Source organism: Oryctolagus cuniculus, chromosome 3, assembly GCF_051225735.1.
Source record: "Oryctolagus cuniculus isolate XC-2025 breed Fujian yellow rabbit chromosome 3, ASM5122573v1, whole genome shotgun sequence".
Classification (NCBI taxonomy): domain Eukaryota; kingdom Metazoa; phylum Chordata; class Mammalia; order Lagomorpha; family Leporidae; genus Oryctolagus; species Oryctolagus cuniculus.
In genome coordinates this window covers 30,116,034-30,140,948 of record NC_142869.1, presented here as the reverse complement: position 1 = coordinate 30,140,948, position 24,915 = coordinate 30,116,034, and the positions used below count along the sequence as shown (strand labels likewise).

General features: G+C 40.1%; 1 protein-coding gene across 14 annotated transcripts in view; it reads left to right on the top strand.

Annotated features, from left to right (window-relative positions):
- Nucleotides 1-24,915, top strand: part of UNC80 (unc-80 subunit of NALCN channel complex) — a 243,325-nt gene that overhangs the window by 8,863 nt on the left and 209,547 nt on the right. For all 14 annotated transcript variants that reach the window (XM_002712440.6, XM_089329902.1, XM_002712438.6 and 11 more), the window contains exon 5: nucleotides 19,357-19,480. In XM_002712440.6, the coding sequence (XP_002712486.3) occupies nucleotides 19,357-19,480 (124 nt within the window). The remainder of the gene's footprint in view (nucleotides 1-19,356; nucleotides 19,481-24,915) is intronic.

Sequence of the window (24,915 nt, the reverse complement as noted above, 5' to 3'; positions counted from 1 at the left end):
GTATTATGAGATATTTAAGAGCATTTATATTTATATATATTTAGATCATACCCACTGTTTGCCAAAAATGCCTTCTCCCTGTGCTGAGTTACAAAAACCACAAGTGACTCTAGACATTTTCAAAAGCCCACAAGTGGGTGGGTGGAAAGGAACTGGCTCTGACTGAGAACCATTGTCCTGGACTTTTATTTGCCTGCTGGGTATCAGCCCCTGTCAAGGTCTTTCTTCTTTCCCTGTCCGTCCTGAATCCATCTGTACTTCCCTTCACCAATACCATTAAAGTCCTTTCTCCTCTACACTTTCTTTGCTTTTCCTCTCAAAATTCCAACACCAGATCAAAACCAAAAATTGATTTTTTTTCCCGAGAGATGCATATGCTGCTGGCAAAACCACACAGTTACCCAAGCTAATGCTTCTAGAAAGCCATGGTTTCTAATTTTAGTGTACTGCCCCACTTGTCAGTCATTTCTTTGACAATACCCTCTCTAGTCCCCCTCGGTGCTTTGCACAGATTGTGTTACAGGTTAAGGACTGTATAGGACAAAGTGCTGTAAAAAAGCATGAGGAGCCAAAAGCACAAGGCCATGAGCACATGCCTCCACATCCTTATCTGCTGTTTACTCCTTAGCCTCCTACAGTTGTTTCTGCTTATGTCTATTACATAAAAAATTCTTTTTACATGTCATTTCTAATATTTTTACCAACAAAACTATTGTTTAAGGTATATAAACTTGACACATTTCATATATGCAAATTTAGGAACACAGTGATTCTTCCCAGCCCCTCTCCCTCCCTCTCCTATTTCTGTTTTATTTTTTTAACAAAGATCTATTTTCGGCGAACTTTATGTTCATAAGATTAACCTTATACTAAGTAAAGAGTTCAACAAATAGTTATGAAAAAAACCACTTCCTCAATAGTTGAGACAAGGGCTGTTCAAAATCATCACATCTGAAAGTGTCAATTTAACTTCTATAATTTAGCTTTTAGGTACTCTATTAGTTACAACAGGTCAGGGAGAACATAGGGTATTTATCTTTCTGGGACTGCTTTATTTCAGTAAGTATAATGGTTTCCAGTTTTCATCCATTTTTTTACAAATGGCAAATTTTTATTTTTTACCACTGTGTAGTATTTCATAATGTACATATACCATAATTTCTTTATCCAATCTTCAGTTGAAGGACATATGGATTGATTCCGTATCTTAGCTATTGTAAATTGAGATGCAATAAACATAGAGGTACAGCTAACTCTTTCATATGCCAATTTCATTTCCTTTGGATAAAGTGCCAGGAGTGGGATGGCTGGGTAATAAGGTAGGTCTATATTCAAATTTCTGAGGTATCTCCATACTGTCGTTCAAAGTGGCTGTACCAAGTTGCATTCCCACCAACACTGGATTAGGGTACCTCTTCCCACAAATTCTCAGAATTTGTTGTTTATTGATTTCTGTATGAAAGCCATTCTACCTGTGGTGAGGTGAAACCTCATTTTGTTTTGATTCACATTTCCTGTTGGCTAGTGATCGTGAGCATTTCTCATGTGTCTGTTGGCCACTTAAATTTCCTCTTGAGGGGCTGGCGCTGTGTTGTAGTGGATAAAGCCATCGCCTGCAGTACTGGCATCCCATATGGGCACCGATTTGAGTCTTGGCTGCTCCACTTCCGATCCAGCTCTCTGCTGTGACCTGGGGAAGCAGTAGAAGATGGCCCAAGTGCTTGGGCCTCTGCACTAGTGTGGGAGACCTGGAGGAAGCTTCTGGCTCCTGGTTTCGGATTGGCGCAGCTCCAGCCATTGTTGCCATCTGGGCAGTGAACCAGTGGATGGAAGACTTTCTCTCTCTCTCTCTCTGCCTCTCCTCCCTCTGTGTAACTCTGACTTTCAAGTAAATAAATAAATCTTAAAAAAAATTTCCTCTTGAAAAATGTGTTTAAGGCATTGGCCCATTTCTTAGCTGTATTATTTGTTTTGTAGTTGTTAAGTTTCTTGAGCTCTTTATATATCCTGGATATTAGTCCTTTATCAGTTGCATAGCTTGCAAATATTTTTTCCCATTCTGTCGGTTGTCTCTTCATTTTGCTAAATGTTTCTTTTGCAGTGCAGAAGCATCTCAGCTTGATATAATCCCATTTGCAAATTTTGGTTTTGATTATAGGTACTTATAGGGTCTTTTCCAAGTAGTCTTTGCCTAAGCCAATGTCTTGCAGGGTTTCCTCAATGTTCTTCAGTAATTTGATGGCATCAGGTTATAGATTTAAGCCTTTGATCCATTTTGAGTGGATTTTTGTGTAAGGTGTAAGGTAGGGATCTAGTTTCATATGTATGCATTTGGATATCCAGTTTTCCCAGTACTATTGATTGAAAAGACTGTCCTTGCTGCAGGCATTGATTTTAGTTCCTTTGCCAAGAAAAGTTAGTTGTAGATGAGTAAACTGATCTCTGGAGTTTCTATTCTGTCCTGTTGGTCTACACATCTGTTATTTTGCCAGCATCAGGCTGTTTTGATTATAACAGTCCTATAGTATGTCTTAAAATCTATTATTGTGATGTCTCTGGCTTTTTTTCTGTTGTATAAGGTTGCTTTAGTTACTCAGAGTCTCCTGTGTTTCCATATAAATTTTTTTTCTTTCTCTTTTTTTTAACTTTTATTTAATGAATATAGATTTGCAAAGTACAGCTTATGGACCAAATTGGCTCCCCCCACCATGACTTCCCTCCCACCCGCTCCATATAAATTTTAGCATCATTTTTTCTAGCTCTGAGAAGAAAGTCATTAGTATTTTGATTGGAATTGCACTGAATCTGTAAATTGCTTTCAGTAGGTAGTATGGACATTTTGATGCTATTAATTCTTCCAATCCATGAACATGGGTGATTTTTCCATGTCTTCTATTTCTTTCTTTAATGTTTTGTAATTATTGCAGTAGAGATCTTTGTGTGGGGAGCAACCCGGACTGGACTGAGTTACTGGAATTAAGACTTATTCTATGCATCTGCTCTCCCACAATATGGCGCTGGGAGAGGAGAAAACAGCTTCTACGCAGCTGCCTCTTGCCAACTTGAGTGCTGACCTCCAGGAGCTGATCCTGCTCCTGATTGGAGGAGAGCAGTGTACTCGGCGTGTGGGCAGCCGAGTTGGGATTGGTGGAGGAGGACTATAAAAGAGGAGAGAGACGGCATGCACCAGGAACATCTAGGAGGAACATCTAAGGGGAACACCTGTGCAGCCCCTGAGAGAGCCGGCCGGTGGTGTGCCGCTCCCCTGCGGAAGTGGGGAAAGTGGCCAGGGGGAACCGCCCTTCCACGGAGGTGGAAGGGACAGTAGCCAACCCGGGAAGAACCAGCAGCAAACCCGGGGAGGGCCGAGCAGACAAAAGAACAGCGCAGGGTCCTGTGTCGTTCCTCCACGAAGACGGGAAGCGACACTTTGAAATCCTTGTTTTTTTTTTTAACTTTTATTTAATGAATATAAATTTCCAAAGTACAGCTTATGGATTACAATGGCTTCCCCCCCCCCATAACGTCCCTCCCACCCGCAACCCTCCCCTTTCCCACTCCCTCTCCCCTTCCATTCACATCATTATTCATTTTCGATTCTCTATATACAGAAGATCAGTTTAGCATACATTAAGTAAAGATTTCAACAGTTTGCTCCCACACAGAAACACAAAGTGTAAAATACTGTTTGAGTACTAGTTATAGCATTAAATCTCAATGTACAGCACACTAAGGACAAAGATCCTACATGAGGAGTAAGTGCACAGTGACTCGTGTTGTTGACTTAACAAATTGATGCTCTTGTTTATGGCCTCAGTAATCACCCTAGGCTCTTGTCATGAGTTGCCAAGGCTATGGAAGGCCCCTGAGTTCACCGACTCTGATCATATTTAGACAAGGCCATGGTCAAAGTGGAAGTTCTCTCCTCCATTCAGAGAAAGGTACCTCCTTCTTTGATGACCCATTCTTTCCACTGGGATCTCACTCACGGAGATCTTTCATTTAGGTTTTTTTTTTTTTTTTCCCAGAGTGTCTTGGCTTTCCACGCCTGAAATACTCTCATGGGCATTTCAGCCGGATCTGCATGCCTTAAGGGCTGGTTCTGAGGCCAGAGTGCTGTTTAGGACATTTGCCATTCTATGAGTCTGCTGTGTATCTCGCTTCCCATGTTGGCTCTTTCTCTCCCTTTTTTATCCTTGGTTAAATTTATACAAAGGTATTTAACATTTTTGTAGCTATTGCAAACGGGTTTTATCTGTTTTTTTTTTTTTTTTTTTGCCGTCTATAAAACATGCTTTTTTTTCTAGAATGTTTTTATTTAATGAATTCAAATTTTCTAGGTATAGCTTTTAGGAATATAGTGATTCTTGCCCCCATTCCCACCCCCACTCCTATCCCTCCCATCCCTTCTCCTACTCCCTCACCCATCCCTTTATTCATTAAGGTTTATTTTTAATTGACTTTATATACAGAAGATCAACTCTATACTAAGTAAAGATTTCAACAGTTTGCACCTATATAGACACAATGTATAAAGTAGTGTGAAGGCAAGTTTTACCATTAATTCTCATAGTACACCTCATTAACGACAGAGGTCCTACATGGGGAGTAAGTGCACAGTGACTCCTGTTGTTGACTTCACAATTAACACTTTTATTTTCAATGTCGGTGACCACACAAGGCTCTTGACATGAGCTTCCTAGGTTATGGAAGCCTTTTGAGTCCACAAACTCCATCAGTATTTAGACAGAGCCATATGCAAAGTGGAAGTTCTCTTCTCCCTTCACAGAAAATACATCCTTCTTTGATGGCCCCTTCTTTCCACTGGAGTCTCACTCACAGAGTTCCTTCATGCAGAACAGTTTTTGCCACTGTGTCTTGGCTTTGAATGTCTGAAATACTCTCTTGGGATTTTCAGTCAGATCCGAATGGCTTAGGGGATGATTATGAAGCCAGAGTGGTGTTTAGGGCATTTGTCATTCTGAGTCTGCTGTGTGGACTGCTTCCCATGTTGGAAGTTTCTCTCCTTATTAATTCTATCTATTGTTATTATCAGACACTTGGTCTTATTTATGTGATTCCTTTGATACTTAATCCTATCTATATGATCAATTCCACACCTATTATGATCACTTTATTACCTAAGATGGGATGAGTACCACTCAGCTTAATGAGATTTGGAGTCCCATGGCAAGATTTTAGCTTCATCCTTAGGGGTAAGTCTATGAGAATGTGTGTCGAACTGTACAGTTTCTCCCCCTTGCATTCTCACTCTTATTTTTAACTGTGATCTATTTTCAATTGACTTAATACACCTATAATTAATTCTATGTTAAGTAAAGAGTTCAACCAATGTTATTAAGAAAATAAATAAATAAATAAAATAATAAACTGTTCCTCAATAGTCAAGACAAGGGCTGTTCAAGTAATTGCTTCTCATAGTGTCAGTTTCACTTCTACAGGTTACCTTTTAGATGCTCTGTTAGTTATCACAGATCAGGGAGAACATATGGTATATGTCCCATTGGGATTGGCTTATTTCACTAAGTATGATGTTTTCCAGATTCTTCCATTTTGTTGCAAATTATGGGATTTTGTTTTTTTAACTGCTGTGTAGTATTCCATAGAGTGCATGTCCCATAGTTTCTTTATCCAATCTTCCATTGACAGACATTTAGATGTCTTAGCTATTGTGAATTGAGCTGCAACAAATATGGAAGTGCAGAGAACTCTTATTTGCTGATTTCATTTCCCTTGGGTAAATTCCAAGGAGTGGGATGGCTGGGTTGTATGGTAGGACTATATTCACATTTCTGAGGTATCTCCAAACTGTCTTCCATAGTGATTTTATCAGTTTGAACTCCCACTAACAATGGATTAGGGTACCTTTTCCCTTACACCCTCAACAGAATTTGTTGTTTGTTGATTTCTGTATGAAAATCATTCTAACTGGGGTGAGGTAAAACCTCATTGTGGTTTTGATTTACATCTCTGATGGCTAGTGATCATGAGCATTTTTTCATGTGTCTGTAGGCCATTTGAATTTCCTCTTTTGAGAAATGTCTGTTTAAGTCCTTTGCCCACTTCTTGACTGGGGTTGTTTGCTTTGTTATTGTTGAGTTTTTTAATCACTTTATATATTCTGGTTATTAATCCTTATCTGTTGCATAGTTTGCAAATAATTTCTCCCTTCTGTTGGTTGCCTCTTTACTTTCTTGTTTTGTTTTGTTTTGTTTTGCAGTACAGAAGCTTCTCAATTTGATGTAATTCCACTTGTTAATCTTGGTTTTTATTGCCTGTGTCTCTGGGGTTTTTTCCAGGAACTCTTTGCTTATGCCAATGTCTTGAAGGATTTCCCCAATGGTCTCTAGTAATTTGATGGTATTAGGTAATAGATTTTGGTCTTTAATCCGTTTTGAATGGATTTTTGTGTAAGATGTAAGGCAGGAGACAGGTTTGATCTTAGAAGTTCTTTCTCAGACATGGTATTGTCTGTGTATAAAAAGGCTATTGATTTTTGTGTGTTAATTTTATATCCTGCTACTTTACCAGGCTCTTTTATGAGTTCTAATAGTCTCTTAGTGTAGCCTTCTGGATCCCCTGGACACAGAATCATGTCATCTGCAAATAGGGATAGTTTGATTTTCTGTTTCCCTATTTATATCCCTTTGATTTCTTTTTCTCACCTAAGGGCTCTGTCTAAAAGTTACAGGACTATATTGGATAGTGATGGTGAGAGTGGGCATTCTTGTCTGATTCCAAATATTAGTGGGAAAGCTGCCAGCTTTTCCCCATTCAGTAAGATGCTGGCTGTGTGTTTGTCATAAATTGTCGTGATTGTGTAAAGGAATGTTCCTTCTATACCCAATTTGCTTAAGATTTTCATCATGAAAGAATGTTGTATTTTATCAAATCCTTTCTCTGAATCTATTGAGATAGTTATAAGGTTTTTGCTCTTTAGTTTGTTAATGTGATGAATCACATTCATTGATTTGTGAGTGTTGAACCATCCATGCATACCAGGAATAAATCCCAGTTGGTCCAGGTGGATGAACTTTCTGATGTGTTGTTGGATTATATTGGCTAGTATTTAGTTGAGGATTTTTGCTCTGTGTTCATCAGGGAAATTGGTCTATAGTTCTATTTCTCTGGTGTATCTTTTTTCTGGTTTAGGAATTAAGGTGATGCTGGTTTCAAAGAAGGAGTTTGGAATGATTCCCTCTTTTTCAATTGTTTTAAATAGCATAAGATGAATTGGAATTAATTCCTCTTTAAATGACTGGTAGTTACTCTTTAAATGAATTGAACAGTGAAGCCATTTGATACTGAGCATTTGTTGGGAGAGCCTTTATTATTGATTTAATCTCTGTCTTGGATATTTGTCTGTTTAGGTGTTCTATGTCTTCTTGACTCAGTTTTGGTAGGTATATGTGTTCAGGAATCTGTCCATTTCTTCTAGGTTTCTTGATTTGTTGGCATACAGATCTTTTTAGTAATTCTTTATGACACATTTTATTGCTATAGTATCTGTTTTACATTTACTTTTTCATCTCTGATTTCATTGATTTAGCTCCTCTCTCTGTTTTTTAGTTAGTTGAGATAATGATGTATAAATTTTGTTTATTTTTTCAAAAACACAGCTCTTCATTTTGCTGGTCTTTTGTAATTTTTGTTTCAACTTTATTTCTTCTCTAATTTTAATTATTTATTTTCTCCTACTATTGTTGTTTTTCTAGGTCTCTGAGATGCAGTGATAACTCATTTATTTGATGCCTTTCTAACTTATTGATATAGGTACCAAGTGCTATAATCTTCCCTCTTAACACTGCTTTTACTGTATCCCAAAATTTTTGATATGTTGTATTATCATCTTCATTTCTTTTCAGAAATTTTTTATTTCCTTTTTGATTTCTTCTATGATCCACTCTTTGTTTTCAGTCTCTATATGTTTGTGTATGTTCTAGAGATTCTTGAATTGATTTCCAGCTTCATTCTTTTGTGGTCAGAGAAGATGCATGGAATGATTTTAATTTTTTTTAATTTGCTGAGACTTGCTTTATTGCTTAGCATGTGGTCTGTCCTAGAGAAGGTTCCATGCACTGGTGTGAGGAACATGTACTCAACAAGCATGTACTGAAAAGTTCTGTAATTATCAGGTCCATTTGGTCCAAAGTATCGATTAGTTCTGTTGTTTCTTTGTTACTTTTCTGTCTGCTTGATCTGTCCATTGCTGAAAGTGGGGTGTTGAAATCTCCTGTTAGGATTGTATTGGAGTCTGTTTCCCTTTAGATCCATTAACAATTCTTTTAAATAGCCATGAGCCCTGCAATTAGGTGTATATATGTTTATTATAGTCACATCTTCCTGTTGAATTGATCTCCTAATCATAGTATAGTACCCTTGTTTGTCAGTTTTAAAACTTTTTTGTATTAAAGTCAGTTTTGTCTGATATTAGGATGGCTACACCCGCTCTCTTTTGGTTTCTATTAGCAATTTCATCAATACAAAATGATGAATGTTTATTGCATTAAGGATTTTCTTTAAATAGGGTATCAATATTGTTACTATTTGAGCATATTGACTTATTTCTTCAATGAGTATTTACTGAATTGTACAAATACTAGATTGTACTATTCAAACTGCCGAGAAATAGCAGAAATTAAAACAAATTCCAAAATACTTTCCCTCAAGGGAAGTCTGGAGTAAACAACATTAAAATGGAAAATAAAATAATAGTTGTGTAATTAAAGCTCACTTAATACATTTAGAATTGCTTAACAATATCATAAAAATAAGATGTCAGTGAAACCAAGAAAAGTATCTGAAATATGAAGATACTGATCCTATCAGTATTTATACCTTTGGGTTTTTCTCAGGACCTTTCCAGATCTCTTGCTCCACAGCTGTTAGAATGACAAAATCTCCAGCCATTCAACTTCCGGTCATGTGTACGTACATAGTATTGAGTGTCCCATTTTACCACTCCAAATCACATGATTGGAAGAGGAATTAGATACAATCAGAGTTTATGCATTCAGTCAATTTAAGAAATCTTGTACTAAAACATATGAAAATAAGTGGAGGCCTTAGGCATTGCAAGTATTCATTTCTGAAGAGTTATTGAATTTAGTTGATCTGATTTGGAGAAAATAAAATATGTTCAGTTAATCAGTAATTATGTTTTGTGGCTGGCATCATGGTACAGTGGGTTAAGCTTCCTATGGTAGCCATGGTTCCAGCTGCTCCACCTCCAATCCAACTACCAACTAATATACCTATGAAAGTAGCATAATGGCCCAAGTACTGAGGCCCTTGCCACTCATGTAGGAGAGCTATATGGCATTCCTGACTCCTGTCTTCAGTCTGGCCCACCCTGGCTTTTCAGTCATTTGAGGAGTTTACCAGTTGACAGAAGATCTCTTTTTCTGTCTATCCCTCTCCCCATGTCACTCTCTCTTCCAAATAAATAAATAAATCTTTTTTTAACTTTATTTAATAAATATAAATTTCCAAAGTACAGTTTATGGATTACAATGGCTTTCCCCCCCATAATTTCCATCCCACTCACACCCCTCCCATCTCACGCTCCCTCTCCCATTCCATTCACATCAAGATTCATTTTCAATTATCTTTATATACAGAAGATCGATTTAGTATATATTAAGTAAAGATTTCATCAGTTTGCACCCACACAGAAACACAAAGTGTAAAATACTGTTTAAGTACTAGTTATAGCATTATTTCACATTGGACAACACATTAAGGACAGATCCCACATGAGAAGTAAGTACACAGTGACTCCTGTTGTTGACTTAACAATTTGACACTCTTGTTAATGGTGTCAGTAATCCCCCTAGGCTCTAGTCATGAGTTGCCAATGCTATGGAAGCCTTTTGAGTTTGCTGACTTCAATCTTATTCCGACAGGGTCATAGTTAAAGTGGAAGTTCTCTCCTCCCTTCAGAGAAAGGTACCTCCTTATTTGATGGCCCCGTTCTTTCCACTGGGATCTCACTCACAGAGATTTTTCATTTAGGTCTTCTTTTTTTTTCCCAGAGTATCTTGGCTTTCCATGCCTAAAATACTCTCATGGGCTCTTCAGCCAGATCTGAATGCCTTAAGGGCTGGTTCTGAGGCCAGAGTGCTATTTAGGACATCTGCCATTCTATGAGTCCGCTGTGTATCCCGCTTCCCATGTTAGATGGTTCTCTCCCTTTTTGATTCTATCAGCTAGTATTAGCAGACACTAGTCTTATTTGTGTGATCCCTTTGACTCTTAGACCTATCAGTGTGATCCATTGTGAACTGAAATTGATCACTTGGACTAGTGAGATGGCATTGGTACATGCCACCTTGATGGGACTGAATAAGAATCCCCTGACACGTTTCTAACGCCAGGATTTGGGGCAAGTCAGCTTGAGCATGTCCCAAATTGTACATCTCCTCCCTCTCTTTATCCTACGCTTATATTTAACAGGGATCACTTTTCCATTAAAATTTAAACACTTAAGAATAATTGTGTGTTAATTACAGAGTTCGACCAATAGCATTAGAACAAAAAAATACTAAAAGGGATAAGTATTATATTGTACATCAACATTCGGAACAAGGGCTGATCAAGTAACTGTTTCTCATAGTGTCCATTTCACTTTAACAGGTTTCCCCTTTGGTGCTCAGTTAGTTGTTGCCGATCAGGGAGAACATATGATATTTGTCCCTTTGGGACTGCCTTAATACACTCAGCATGATGTTTTCCAGATTCCTCCATCTTGTAGCAAATTACCAGGTTTCATTGTTTTTGACTGCTGTATAGTATTCTATAGAGTACATTTCTCATAATTTCTTTATCCAGTCTACTGTTGATGGGCATTTGGGCTGGTTCCAGGTCTTAGCTATTGTGAATTGAGCTGCAATAAACATTAGGGTGCAGACAGCTTGTTTGTTTGCCAATTTAATTTCCTTTGGGTAAATTCCAAGGAGTGGAATGGCTGGGTTGTATGGTAGAGTTATATTTAGGTTTCTGAGGAATCTCCAGACTGACTTCCATAGTGGCTTGAGCAGTTTGCATTACCACCAACAGTGAGTTAGTGTTCCTTTTTCCCCACATCCCCTCCAGCATCTATTGTTGGTAGATTTCTGAATGTGAGCCATTCAAACCGGGGTGAGGTGAAACCTCACTGTGGTTTGATTTGCATTTCCCTGATTGCTAGTGATCTTGAACATTTTTTCATGTGTCTATCGGCCCTTTGGATTTCCTCTTTTGAAAAATGTCTATTGAGGTCCTTGGCCCTTCTCTGAAGTGGGTTGTTTGTTTTGATGTTGTGGAGTTTCTTGATTTCTTTGTAGATTCTGGTTATCAACCCTTTATCTGTTGCATAGTTTGAAAATATTTTTTCCCATTCTGTCGGTTGCCTCTTCACTTTCCTGACTGTTTCTTTTGAAGTACAGAAACTTATCAATTTGATGTGATCCCAAATGTTAATTTTGGCTTTGACTGCCTGTGCTTCTGGGGTCTTTTCCAAGAAGTCTTTGCTGGTACCTGTATCTTGCAGGGTTTCTCTAATAATTTGATGGTGTCAGGTCGTAGATTTAAGTCTTTAATCCATGTTGAGTGGATTTTTGTATAAGGTGAAAGGTAGGGGTCTTGCTTCATGATTCTGCATATGGAAAACCAATTTTCCCAGCACCATTTATTGAATAGACTGTCCTTACTCCAGGGATTGGTTTTGGATCCTTGATCAAATATGAGTTGGCTGTAGATGTTTGGATTGATTTCTGGTGTTTCAATTCTGTTCCATTGGTCTATCCATCTGTTTCTGTACCAGTACCATGCTGTTTTGATAACAACTGCCCTGTAGTATGTCCTGAAATCTGGTATTGTGATGCCTCTGGCTTTGTTTCTGTTGTACAAGATTGCTTTAGCTATTCGAGGTCTCCTGTGTCTCCATATGAATTTCAGCATCATTTTTTCCAGATCTGAGAAGAAGGTCTTTGGTATTTTGATTAGTATCGCATTGAATCTGTAAATTGCTTTTGGGAGAATGGACATTTTGATGATATTGATTCTTCCAATCCATGAGCATGGAAGATTTTTCCATTTTTTGGTATCCTCTTCTATTTCTTTCTTAAGGTTTTGTAATTTTCATCTTAGAGAACTTAAACGTCCTTGGTTAAGTTTATTCCAAGGTATTTGATTGTTTTTGTAACTATTGTGAATGGGATTGATCTTAGAAGTTCTTTCTCAGCCGTGGCATTGCCTGTGTATACAAAGCCTATTGATTTTTGTGCATTGATTTTATATCCTGCTACTTTGCCAAACTCTTCTATGAGTTCCAATAGTCTCTTACTAGAGTTCTTTGGATCCCTTAAATAAAGAATCATATCATCTGCAAAGAGGGATAGTTTGAGTTCTTCCTTCCCAATTTGTAACCCTTTAATTTCTTTTTTCTTGCCTAATAGTTCTGGCTAAAACTTCCAGAACTATGTTGAATAGCAGTGGTGAGAGTGGGCATCCCTGTCTGGTACCAGATCTCAGTGGAAATGCTTCCAACTTTTCCCCATTCAATAGGATGTTGGCCGTGGGTTTTTCATAAATTGCTTTGGTTGTATTGAGGAATGTTCCTTCCATACCCAGTTTGCTTAGAGTTTTCATCATGAAAGGGTGTTGTATTTTATCAAATGCTTTCTCTGCATCTATTGAGATAATCATATGGTCTTTCTTCTGCAGTCTGTTAATGTGGTGTATCTCATTGATTGTTTTGCGAACACTGGGCCATCCCTGCATACCAGAGATAAATCCCACTTGGTCTGCATGGATGATCTTTCTGATATGTTGTTGCATTCTATTGGCGAGAATTTTATTGAGGATTTTTGCATCTATGTTCATCAGGGATAGTGTCTGTAATTCTCTTTCAATGCTGCATCTTTTTCTGGCTTAGGAATTAAGGTGATGCTAGCTTCATAAAGCGAATGTGGGAGGATTCCCTGTTTTTCAATTGTTCTGAATAGTTTGAGAAGAATTGGAGTTAGTTCTTCTTTAAATGTCCGGTAGAATTCAGCAGTGAATCCATCTGGTCCTGGGCTTTTCTTTATTGGGAGGGCCTTTATTACTGTTTCAATTTCTGTCCCAGTTATGGGTCTGTTTAGGTTTTCTATGTCTTCCTGGTTCAATTTAGGTAGGTTGCATGTGTCCAGGAATCTATCCATTTCTGATAGGTTTCCCTGTTTGCTGGCATACGAGTCCTTGTAGTAATTTCTGATGATTCTTTTTATTTCTGTGGTGTCTGTTGTTATGTTTCCTTTTTCATCTCTGATTTTATTGATTTGGGTCTTCTCTCTTCTTTTTTTAGTTAGTTGGGCCAATGGCTGATTTTTGTAAATTTTTTTTATTCAATCCTGTTGATTTCTCTCTGATTTTAATTATTTCTCTCCTACTAGATTTGGGTCTGGTTTGCTGCAAATTTTCTAGATCCTTGAGATGAATTGAAAGCTCATTTATTTGGTGCCTTTCCAATTTCTTGATGTAGGCACCTATTGATATAAACTTTCCTCTTAACACTGCTTTTGCTGCGTCCCATAAGTTTTGGTATGTTGTGTTGTTATCCTCATTTACTTCCAGAAAATTTTTGATTTCTCTTTTGATTTCTTGAATGACCCAGTGTTCATTCAGGAGCATGTTGTTCAGTCTCCATGTGTTTGCATACTTTCTGGGGTTTCCTGAGTTGCTAATTTCCAGCTTCATTCCACTGTGGTCTGAGAAGCTGCATTGTATGATTCTAATTCTTTTGAATTTGCTGAGACTTGCTTTATGGCCTAGTATGTGGTCAATCCTAGAGAAGGTTCCATGTACTGCTGAGAAGAATGTAAATGCTTTATGTGTAGAATGAAAAGTTCTGTAGATATCTGTTAGATCCATTTGGGCTATAGTGTCGTTTAAATCTACTGTCTCCTTGTTGATCTTCTGTCCTGTTGATCTATTTCTGAGAGTGGAGTATTGAAGTCCCCCAGTACTATTGTATTGGAGTCTAAGTCTCCCTTTAAGTCCCTTAACAAATCTTTTAAATAAACCGGTGCCCTGTTATCAGGTGCATATGCATTGATAATCGTTATAGCTTCCTGTTGAATTGATCCCTTAATCATTATGTAGTGCCCCTCTTTGTCTCTCTTAGCAGTTTTTGTGTTAAAGTTTATTTTGTCTGATATTAAGATGGCTACTCCTGCTCTTTTTTCATTTCTGTTGGCATGGAATATCTTTTTCCAGCCTTTCACTTTCAGTCTGTATGGATCTTTGTTGGAAAGATGTGTTTCTTGTAAGCAACAAATAGATGGGTTTTGTTCCTTAACCCAATCAGCCAATCGGTGTCTTTTAAATGGACAGTTCTGGCCATTAACGTTCAATGTGACTATTGATAAGTGGTAACTTTGCCCTGCCATTTGCCAAAGATATTTTCTAATATATGCTCTGAACTTCCTGTGATCTTTTGCTGTGAGGTTTCTTTCCTTTACCTTCTTTCATATTGATGACCGTGTTTCTGTGTTTCTGTGTGTAACACATCTTTAAGCATCTTTTGCAGGACTGGACGAGTGGAGACAAAAATTTTTCAATTTCTGTTTGCTATGAAAGGTCTTTATTTCACCTTCATTCACAAATGAGAGCTTTGCATGATATAATATTCTGGGCTGGCAGTTTTTCTCTCTTAGTACCTGGGCTATGTCTCGCCATTCCTTCCTAGCCTGTAAGGTTTCTGATGAGAAGTCTGCTGTGAGTCTAATTGGAGATCCTCTGAGTGTAATCTGAAGTTTCTCTCTTGCACATTTTAGAATCTTTTCTTTATGTTTCACTGTGGTGAGTTTGATTACAACGTGTCATAGTGAGGATCTCTTTTGGTCGTGTTTATTAGGGATTCTATGAGCTTCCTGTACTAGGATTTCTCTGTCCTTCTCCAAACCTGGTAAGTTCTCTGCTAGTATCTCACTAAAAAGGCCTTCTAATCCTTTCTCTCTCTCCATGCCTTCAGGAACTCCTAGAACCCGAATGTTGGTTTTTTTAAATAGTGTCCTGTAGATTCCCGACAATATTTTTTAGATTTCTAATTTCCCCTTCTTTTCTTTGGTTTGACTGTATACTTTCCTGTTCTCTATCTTCTAAGTCCAGTATTCTCTCTTCTTTTTCACTGACTCTGTTGTTAAGGCTTTCTAATGTGTTTGTCATTTGATCTATTGAGTTCTTATTTCATTTTGATTTCTCTTCACTATCACACTTTCCTGTTCTACTAGTTTCTGCATTTCATTTTGATTCCTCCTTAAGATTTCATTTTCTTGAAGGAGATTTTCTGTGCTGTCCAGTAAGGATTTCCGCAGCTCAACCATTTGTTTTTAAAGACTTCTAATTGTTCTTATCATAAATTTTTTTAAATCAGTATCTTGCATTTCTTCCATCTCATCATCTTCATAATCTTGGCTTGGGGTGTGTTGTTCATTTGTGGGTGTCATAATGTCTTCCTTGTTCTTGTTTCCTCAGTTTCTCCATTTGTTGCTTGGCATTGTGGAGATATTCTTTGGATTCTTCTTCCCTCGCTGTGGTGCTTTTTATACTATGACTGTATTAAGTGGACTCTCTGCTTTTGATGGAGTCTTAGAGGCTTGAGATGGGTGTGGCCTGAGAGCTCTGTTTGGTTCCTAAGGGTTAAGGGTGTGCCAAAGGTGACACTCCCAGGTTAGATGTGGTAAATCTCTCTTTCTTTCTTTTTTTGATTCAGAAGGGAAGTAATTCTGCACAGCTGAGCAAAATTGAAAGTAGTTAGCAGGTGAATGATATACCCACAGGAGCCAGAGATCAGAAGCTCTTTCCCAAGGACCACACAGGGAATCTGTTCTGCCCTCAGTGTGGGCTCAAATTCTCCTGCAGTCTCTCACCGGGTTGCCAAGGTTACCAAATTGTAGCATCTCTGGAGAGTACTCACGTGAATTCCCTGAGTTCTCTCCCCCACCGTCTCTTTTTTCATATTCCCAATTCATTAGCACCACACATTCATTAGGTCCTAATCTCCTGTTATTTCACTCCCATTGAGTCAGGTTTTTCTGCTTGGCTGAGGGTGGGTGCAGACCTGAAGTTGCCCGGCTTATGACGTATGTCCAAAATGGCACCTGCTCTTTGTCTTGCTCGCCTTTGAGAGCTGAGCGGAGAGAGAGAAACTCGTGTCCTTATCGGTCACTTTTTTTTTCTCCTCTCTCTTCTAGTTAGCCTGGTGAACTTTTCCCCACGGGGCTTCAAGCCTCGTTCCCTCTAGGCTCCTCTTTCCGCTTGCCTGCCTGTGTCTCAGGCTATTGAGGTTCGGCTCACCTCGTGTTCCTGCACTGGTGTGTTGATTCTGCCGCTGGTGTTCCGAACCATGGGCTCCCACACTCTCCATGCAGGTCCACCATGAATCACTAGTTTTGGAAGAGTTTCCTCTGCTGTTTCTTCCCCTACTCTTCCTTGAACCTGCAGTATCTCCACTTTTATTAAGCTGTCACTTCCTGGATTATCAATGTGCTCCCTTCCTATTCCGCCATCCTGCCGCTCTCCCCAAATAAATAAACCTTAAAATAAAAAAAGTTACATATTGATGCAACAAGGAAAATGTACAGGGGCCAGCATTGTGGCTTAATTGATTAAGCTGCCACATGCAACACCAGCATCCTTTTTGGGTGCAGGCTGCTCCACTTCAGATATAGCACTTTGCTAATGTGCCTGAAAAAGCAGAAGAGGACCCAAGTCCTTGGATCCTTGCACCCATGTGAGAGGCCTGGCCCAGCTCTGGCCACTACTGCCACTGGGGGAGTGAACCAGTGGATGGAAGACTTCTCTCTCTCTCTCTCTCTCTCTCTCTCTCTGTCTCTCTCTCTCTCCTCTGCCCCCTCGTCTCTCCCACTCTTTCCGTAACTCTGTCTTTCAAATAAAAATATTAAAAAAATAAAATGTACTGAAGAAGGAGATCTTAATTTGTCTTCAGTAAATATTCAGACTAGTTAGCAATGTATTCTGTAAAACAAAATGACAACACTAACTGTCAGTGAGTGTTAAATGCCCCACTGATAGAGCAGACAGATGTTAAAAGGCAAAATTTCAGTACAAGAGAACTCACTTCCTGTGGTAATTCCCACTGGAGTTTTACTTGTGTCAAAATTACTTCGGAGAAGCATAGAAAAGGACTGAGATCATAAACTAAGAAATCATGCAAATCAGGTCAGTTGGGGTTTGGCTTCCTATGTTTCTAGAGATAAACCTGATAAGCTTTGCTAGATGCTAATTCCTTGCTTGCTGAATAATTGCATGCAGATTTCCCCGTGTCCATTTCAAGGGAATTTGGGTTACTCTTCCCTTAATTCCAGACCTGTCTGTTTAGTTGCTTACTTAGTATAATTAGTGGGATTGTCTAGCAGGTATCTCAAATATATTGTTTCTAAAATGAGGCTTCCAAAATTCTTTTCATTCTTCTCTTTGCCCATCTTTATTAATAATAAAACCACAAATTCTTGATGCCTTTCTTTTGCATGTGCTACCTTCAATCAATAAATTCTGTAAGTTGCATATCTTCAATATATATCCAGAATCTATCACTTTTTCTTGCTTAACCCTCCACTGCCACCCTGGTCAAATCATCTTTCACCTACATGGTATCAATAGCTTCCTACTTTCAGCTTCTACCTTTGCCTTTTCTCAAGCTAATCTCTATAGCCTAATGAATCTATTGAAATATGCCCAGTCACAGGACTTTGCTACTTAACACCCTCCAGTGGTTTCCTATCTTACTCAGTAATTGCTGAATTGCTTCCTATGAACTACTGAAAATATGTGAGTCTTATCTGATGTTCAATAACTTCTCCAATCTTTGCTCTTTTTTCCTACTCTTTCTTCATTCACTTGACTCCAGACACACAGTCTCCGGGCTATTTCTTGACTCACTAGGCATACTTTTCAGCATTTCAATAAGGCTTTTCCTAGATACTCTGTTTGAGAAGTCAAAACCTTATCTCTTTTCCTGTTTCATACCCTGTCCTTTGCACTATGAGCAGGAATTTTTGGATGGCTTATTCACTATTGTGTTCATGAGCCTAGAAGAGTACCTGGTACATAGATGCTTGACAAATATTTGTAGAACAAATGTTGAATGAATTTGACAAATGCTTTATGTGTTTTCCTAATATTTCACAGGAAATCCTAAAGGCTTTTCCAAAGTAGGCACTGCTTAAGTGGTGCCAGGATCCCAGGCTTGTTGTTGGCTCTATAGAAGAGTCCTCTCTACACCAAAGAGCAAATTTATTCAGGGATTTCACCAGCCTTTTCAGATGAAGCTTCCTTTGTATTCATCCACATTGATTCACCATTTGTAGAATCACTTCTTTTTCTGTTTTTCCAATTTTTTCTTTGATTTGGGTAAGATGAATAAGACCTGAGCCTCCTATGTTTTAAGTTCCCCATGTGATTTTAATATGCACACCATGGTTGCAGATCACTGCGCTAAGTGAATTCCTGGGTCTCAGAAGTCTTCATTACCCTTTGATCACATCTCTGCTTCTATCTTTACACCATACTAAGAAGCTGACAGGGTTAAGATATCAACTCGGAATTCCATATATTTGAATTTCTATAATATACACAGCATTTTAAACACCTCAGCCCTCAAAATGATGTAATATGAAGAAAAAATGTGCTGCTAGATGGGAACACCAATTATAGATCAATTGTTTGAGCACTTGTTGTAAAATCAGCCCAACTCAGCAAGTGTGTTTCCAATTCCTAATGTTATATCAAGCGCTGTAAGGAAGCCAGGGGCTAAAAAGGAAAGGATGATGCTTGATATATCCCTACCATCAAGAACAACATTACAAAATAACACACCATGAAGAACCTAAATACATGGACTTGACTCCATAAAATTCAAGAGAGATGAATTATAGTCAAACTAGCCAGCATCTGAGGATATTACCTTATAAGGTTTAAAAAAGGATTAACTAGGAGGAATGATAATTAGGTCAATTATTGAGCAGAGTGCCAACACTCTTGAAATGAACAGGTCCCAAGGACTGCCAACACAAAACAATAATTTGTGTCTTTCATGTTTTGCCCAAAGCTGCATTTTGGTTAATTATTCATTTTGCATAAAGCAGACCACCATGATTTCTGTAGTAATTGCAGTAATAACTTCAGGTTGTTGGTATACTCTAGAAATACTCATCTGGGCCATGAATGAATGAACTCAGATCAACTCACTCTGGAAATAACCTTGGCAATGATATTATTCTGTGCATTGATTGGTACCTTCAACCAGTTCTTATAAACCAGTTATTAGACATAGATCTTTTTTTCCCACAGGAATCCGACCTCACCTTCCGGCTGGCCAGTGGACTTGTTATATGGCAGCCCATGTGGGAGCACAGACAACCTGAAGTCTCTGGCTTCACAGCGCTGGTAAAACCCATCAGGAACATTATCACAGGTCTGTGACCCAATCATCCATTGGGAGAGTATTGCTACATTCTTCACATAAAGGAGTAACATTGATGGAATGATTTTCCCCTGGCAAGCCAAGAAACAAGTACCTCTGAGGAGTTATTTAGGTGTTCCAGGCAAAGGGTTAATTCATAGGAAGAGAAAATGAACCAAGCATACACACTTTTCAGTTACATAACTTTGCTCAGTTTGCTTATTTATAAAGTAATATCCAAAATATAATTTTAGTAATACTTACAGAATTGTTATGAGGAATGCATGACATGTAAAATAGCTTAGAAGAATGCCTGGAACATAGGGAGTGAATAAACAATATCTGTTATTACAACATCTTCATCATCATTGAGTCCTAGTTCCTTAACAATCTCATTACTGCTATCAAAGTATGTCACTTCAAGAATTGGCTCACAGCTTCACCCTGGCTCAGCCATGACTGTTGCAGGCATTTGGTAGTGATCCAGTGGAAGTGAGCTCCCTCTTGTTCTCTCCACTCTTTCTGTCTCTCAGATTTATAAAAGCTCATAAGGTGTTGGTGCTGTGGCGTAGCAGGTAAAGCCACTGCCTGCAGCACTGACATTCCATGTGGGCACCATTTCCAGTCCCAGCTGCTCCACTGCCAATCCAGCTGCCTCCTAATGCATCAGGGAAAGCAATGAAAGATGGCCCAAGGGCTTGATCCCCTGCACCCACAAGGGAGACCTGGAAGAAGCTCCTGGCTCCTGGTTTTAGATCAGCCCAGCACTAGCCATTGAGGCACTGGGGGAGTGAACCAGCAGATGAAAGATATCTGTCTCTGTCTCTCCTTCTCTCTCTCTCTCTGCAACCCTGCCTTTAAAACAAATAAATATTTTTAAAAATTCATAAAAATGGAATTAAAATTTAATTTTTAATTAGGATGAAATTTCTTCACATATAGTATGCATATAAAATATTAAGTGTTGATATATATTATAAATTCAAGAGTAACAATCTGTCATAAGTTCAGATATCAAGGAATTAAATACATAAAGGTGTCATAAAAAATCTACTTGCAATTCCATATATGAAATGAGGTAAATTACTTTGTTTTTAGGCCAGCACCGTGGCTCACTAGGCTAATCCTCCGCCTGTGGCACTGGTACCCCAGGTTCTAGTCCCAGTTGGGGCACCGGATTCTGTCCAGGTTGCTCCTCTTCCAGTCCAGCTCTCTGCTGTGGCCTGGGAGGGCAGTGGAGGATGGCCCAAGTGCTTGGGCCCTGCACCCGCATGGGAGACCAGGAGGAAGCACCGGGCTCCTGGCTTCGGATAGGCGCAGCATGCTGGCCATAGCAGCCACTTGCGGGGTGAACCAATGGAAAAGGAAGACCTTTCTCTCTGTCTCTCTCTCTCTCACTATCTAACTCTACCTATCAAAAAAAAATTACTTTGTTTTTAAAACTTTTGAGTATGAAAACAGAAGAGATAGGAGTTTCTTTCTTCTATTATAGTTAATTTTAATTTATGTTAAATGTTGGATTATCATTCAACACATTTTTGGGAGTACAATGCAACATTTTAGTGTCTATACATAGCTTAAACCAACCATACCAGGCAACTAGCTGTGGGGAGCAGCCCGGACTAGACTGAGTTACTGGAATTAAGACTTATTCTATGCATCTGCTCTCCCACAATATGGCGCTGGGAGAGAAGTAAACAGCTTCCGCACAGCTGCCTCCAGTTCAACCAATAAACTGTAGGACTTGCTCCTGATTGGAGAGCAGCATACTTGGCATGTGGGCAGCTGAGTTAGGATTGGCGGAGGAGGACTATAAAGGAGGAGAGAGACGGCATGCACCTGGAACATCTAAGGGGAACATCTATCTGAAGGAACACCTGTGCAGCCCCCGAGAAAGCCGGCCGGCGGTGTGCCGCTCCCCTGCAGAAGTGGGGAATGTGGCCAGGGGGAACTGCCCTTCCACGGAGGTGGAAGGGATAGTAGCCAACCCGGGAAGAACCAGCAGAAAACCCGGGGAGGGCCGAGCAGACAAAAGAACAGCGCAGGGTCCTGTGTCATTCCTCCACGAAGAGGGGGAGCGACATAATGGTGCCGTGACTCGGATATGAAGCCTAGGCAGGGCTTAGTGTCGTTCCTCCACGAAGATGGGGAGCGACATAATGGTGCCGTGACTCGGATATGAAGCCTAGGCAGGGCTTAGTGTCGTTCCTCCACGAAGATGGGGAGCGACATAATGGTGCCGTGACTCGGATAGGAAACTTAGGACGGATAGGAAACTTAGGAGGGAAGAAATGGGAAGAAATGGGAAAATACCAGAGAGAAAGACTGGCAAACAGCCTAGGGAAAAGCCGGACGAAAAAGGTGCCGGAAGAAGCTATTGAAAGCCTAGGCATAGACTCAGATACGGACTACAGGGGGAAGCTGGGAGAAATCTTTAAGGTCGAAAGCGAAAGTGAAAGCTAGAACAAACAGACTCGGATGCGGACTGTGGGGAGAGGCCAGGAGAAATGAGGGAGGAATATTGTTGGAAGAAAACTTAGGGAATCATACCGGGTAGAGAAAAATGTTAGGGAAATTGAAGCCGCGAGTGCAGGCCGAGGCGGAGACGAAAGCCACTTTGGGATTCTCAAGTTAGCCTGGGAATAAGGGGCGAAAAGTTAAAACCAGAAGCTGAAACGTAAGCCTGGTTGGGATCCGTCTGATTAGCCCGGGGAGCAAAGGACGGGAAGTCAAATTGTGGGGCGGAGACGTAAGCTGGGTTGAATTCGCCAGGCTAGCCCGGGGAACTTAGATTGAATGCTAGTGGCGGACACGTAAGCTACGCTGTGTGACTCGCGGAGGCTGCCGCGCGCAGACAGAGCGTGCGGGGCACAAGTATATAGGGAACGCGGGGCTAGCGCGGAGACCGCGGAGTGTGCGCGCAAAGCCGAGCCGCGCAGAGCCGCGAAGCCGCGCAGATGAGAGAGGCGCGGGCTGAAGCGGCTCAGAGCCGGCGAAGCGCTGAGAAGCAGCCTCGGGGCGGGCGCCGGCAGGACGAGGCGCCGGGAAGCCGCGGGGATAAGAGAAACAGAAGTTTAGAAGTAAAACGAGGCGCCGGGAAGACGCAGGGATAAGAGAAACAGAAGTTTAGAAGTAAAATGAGAGAAATAGGAATGCTGGAAGATAGAAGTAAAATGGGAGAAATAGGAATGCCCAGAGATAGAGAAATAGAGAAATAGAAAGGCCTCCCCTCAACATGGCAATAAGAAAGCTTGGATTCGGTCTGCCTGATTAGTAAGGCGGTAAGCGCCAGCAGGCGGCTCGACCAAAGTATGAGCCGCAGGTCACCGAACACAGGCACGCATCAGCGCCTAAAAACCTCCTCACAACATGGCAAAGAGAGGACCCGGATTCGGTTTGCCTGATTGATAGGACTTGTAAGAACCTGTGGCAACTCTAGCAAGTAGAGCAGAGTGTGTGCCGCGGGACACCGAAGACAGGCGCATATCAACGCCAAAAAATAAAAAGAAAGGGGGATCTGTGGGGAGCAGCCCGGACTAGACTGAGTTACTGGAATTAAGACTTATTCTATGCATCTGCTCTCCCACAATATGGCGCTGGGAGAGAAGTAAACAGCTTCCGCACAGCTGCCTCCAGTTCAACCAATAAACTGTAGGACTTGCTCCTGATTGGAGAGCAGCGTACTTGGCGTGTGGGCAGCTGAGTTAGGATTGGCGGAGGAGGACTATAAAGGAGGAGAGAGACGGCATGCACCTGGAACATCTAAGGGGAACATCTATCTGAAGGAACACCTGTGCAGCCCCCGAGAAAGCCGGCCGGCGGTGTGCTGCTCCCCTGCGGAAGTGGGGAATGTGGCCAGGGGGAACTGCCCTTCCACGGAGGTGGAAGGGATAGTAGCCAACCCGGGAAGAACCAGCAGCAAACCCGGGGAGGGCCAAGCAGACAAAAGAACAGCGCAGGGTCCTGTGTCGTTCCTCCACGAAGAGGGGGAGCAACAACTAGCCTTTCCAATTTCTTATCTTTTCTTGTGTTTGGAGCCTATCAGCTCCTCTGCTCCAATCCTTTATACAGAATATAATACATTATTGCGAACCATAGTCACCACACTGTACCGCAAAACACCAGAGCCTGTTACATTCACTCTCCTGCATTGTGGTATCTGTTATCCAGTTTCTCCCCACTAAACCCCTTCCTCCTGCTGTAACCCTCCTGGCCCTGGTGATCACTATTTTAATTTTTTTTTTAAGATTTATTTTATTTGCTTTAAGGCAGACACATCAAGAGACGGAAAGATGGCCGCAATGGCTGGGGTTGGGTTAGACTGGAGACAGAAGTCTCTGGACCTCCATCTAGATCATACTCCTGGATGATAAGGGCCCAAACACTTGTATCATCTCCTGCTGCTTTCCCAGGTGCATTAGCAGAGAGCTGAATCACAGGTGCAGAGTAGTTGGGACTCAAATCAAGTACTTTGATATGTGGTGATGGCATTGCAGGCAGTTACTTAACCAGCTTTAATTAAATATATATATATATATATATATATATATTTGAGGGGAGAGAGAGAGGATTTTAAAAATCCAGAAGACAGGGTTTCCATCTGCTGATTTATTCCTCAAATGCCTGCAATGCTTGGAGCCGAACTTCTGCAAGAGCCAAAAGCCAGAAATGCAATCTCAGTTTTCCATATTGGTGGCAGGAACCCAGCTACTTGAACCATCACCTCTACTTCCCAGGGGCTGTATTCCTGCACAGCTGGACTCAGGAGCCAGAGCTGGGAATTGAACCCAGGCGTTTTCATCTGGGACATGAGTGTCTTAATCACTAGAGTTAATGACTACTCCTGTAATCACTATTTTAAATTCAAATTTATTTATAGGTATATATGCTTCTACATATGAGGGAACATGTGATATTTGTCTTTGTTTCTGGCTTATTTCACTTAACATAATGATCTCCAGTTGCATCTATTTTCTGTAAAAATAAGAATTTCATCCTTTTTTGTAACTGGATAATATTCAATTGCATATAAAAATATATCAATCTGCATATAAAATATATATTTTATAATTGCATATAAAAATATATATCAACCTGCATATATCTATATCTATCATTATAATTATCATGATCATCATCTATCAATCCACGCACACATTTTCTTTATCCATTCATTCATCAGTAGAAGTGAAGATTGATTCCACATGTTGGCTATTGTGAATAGTTCTGCAAACAGCATGGATTTGTAGGTCTGTCTCTCATATGCTGATTTCATTTCCTTCATTTATATATCTAGAGATAGGGTAGCTTTGTCATAGATCTATTTTTAATTTTTTGAGGAACCACCATATTGTTCTCCATAATGACTACTAATTTGCATTCTCATCAGCAGTAGTTAACTGTTCCCTTTTCTACACATCCTCATCAGCATTTGCTCTCTTTTCATA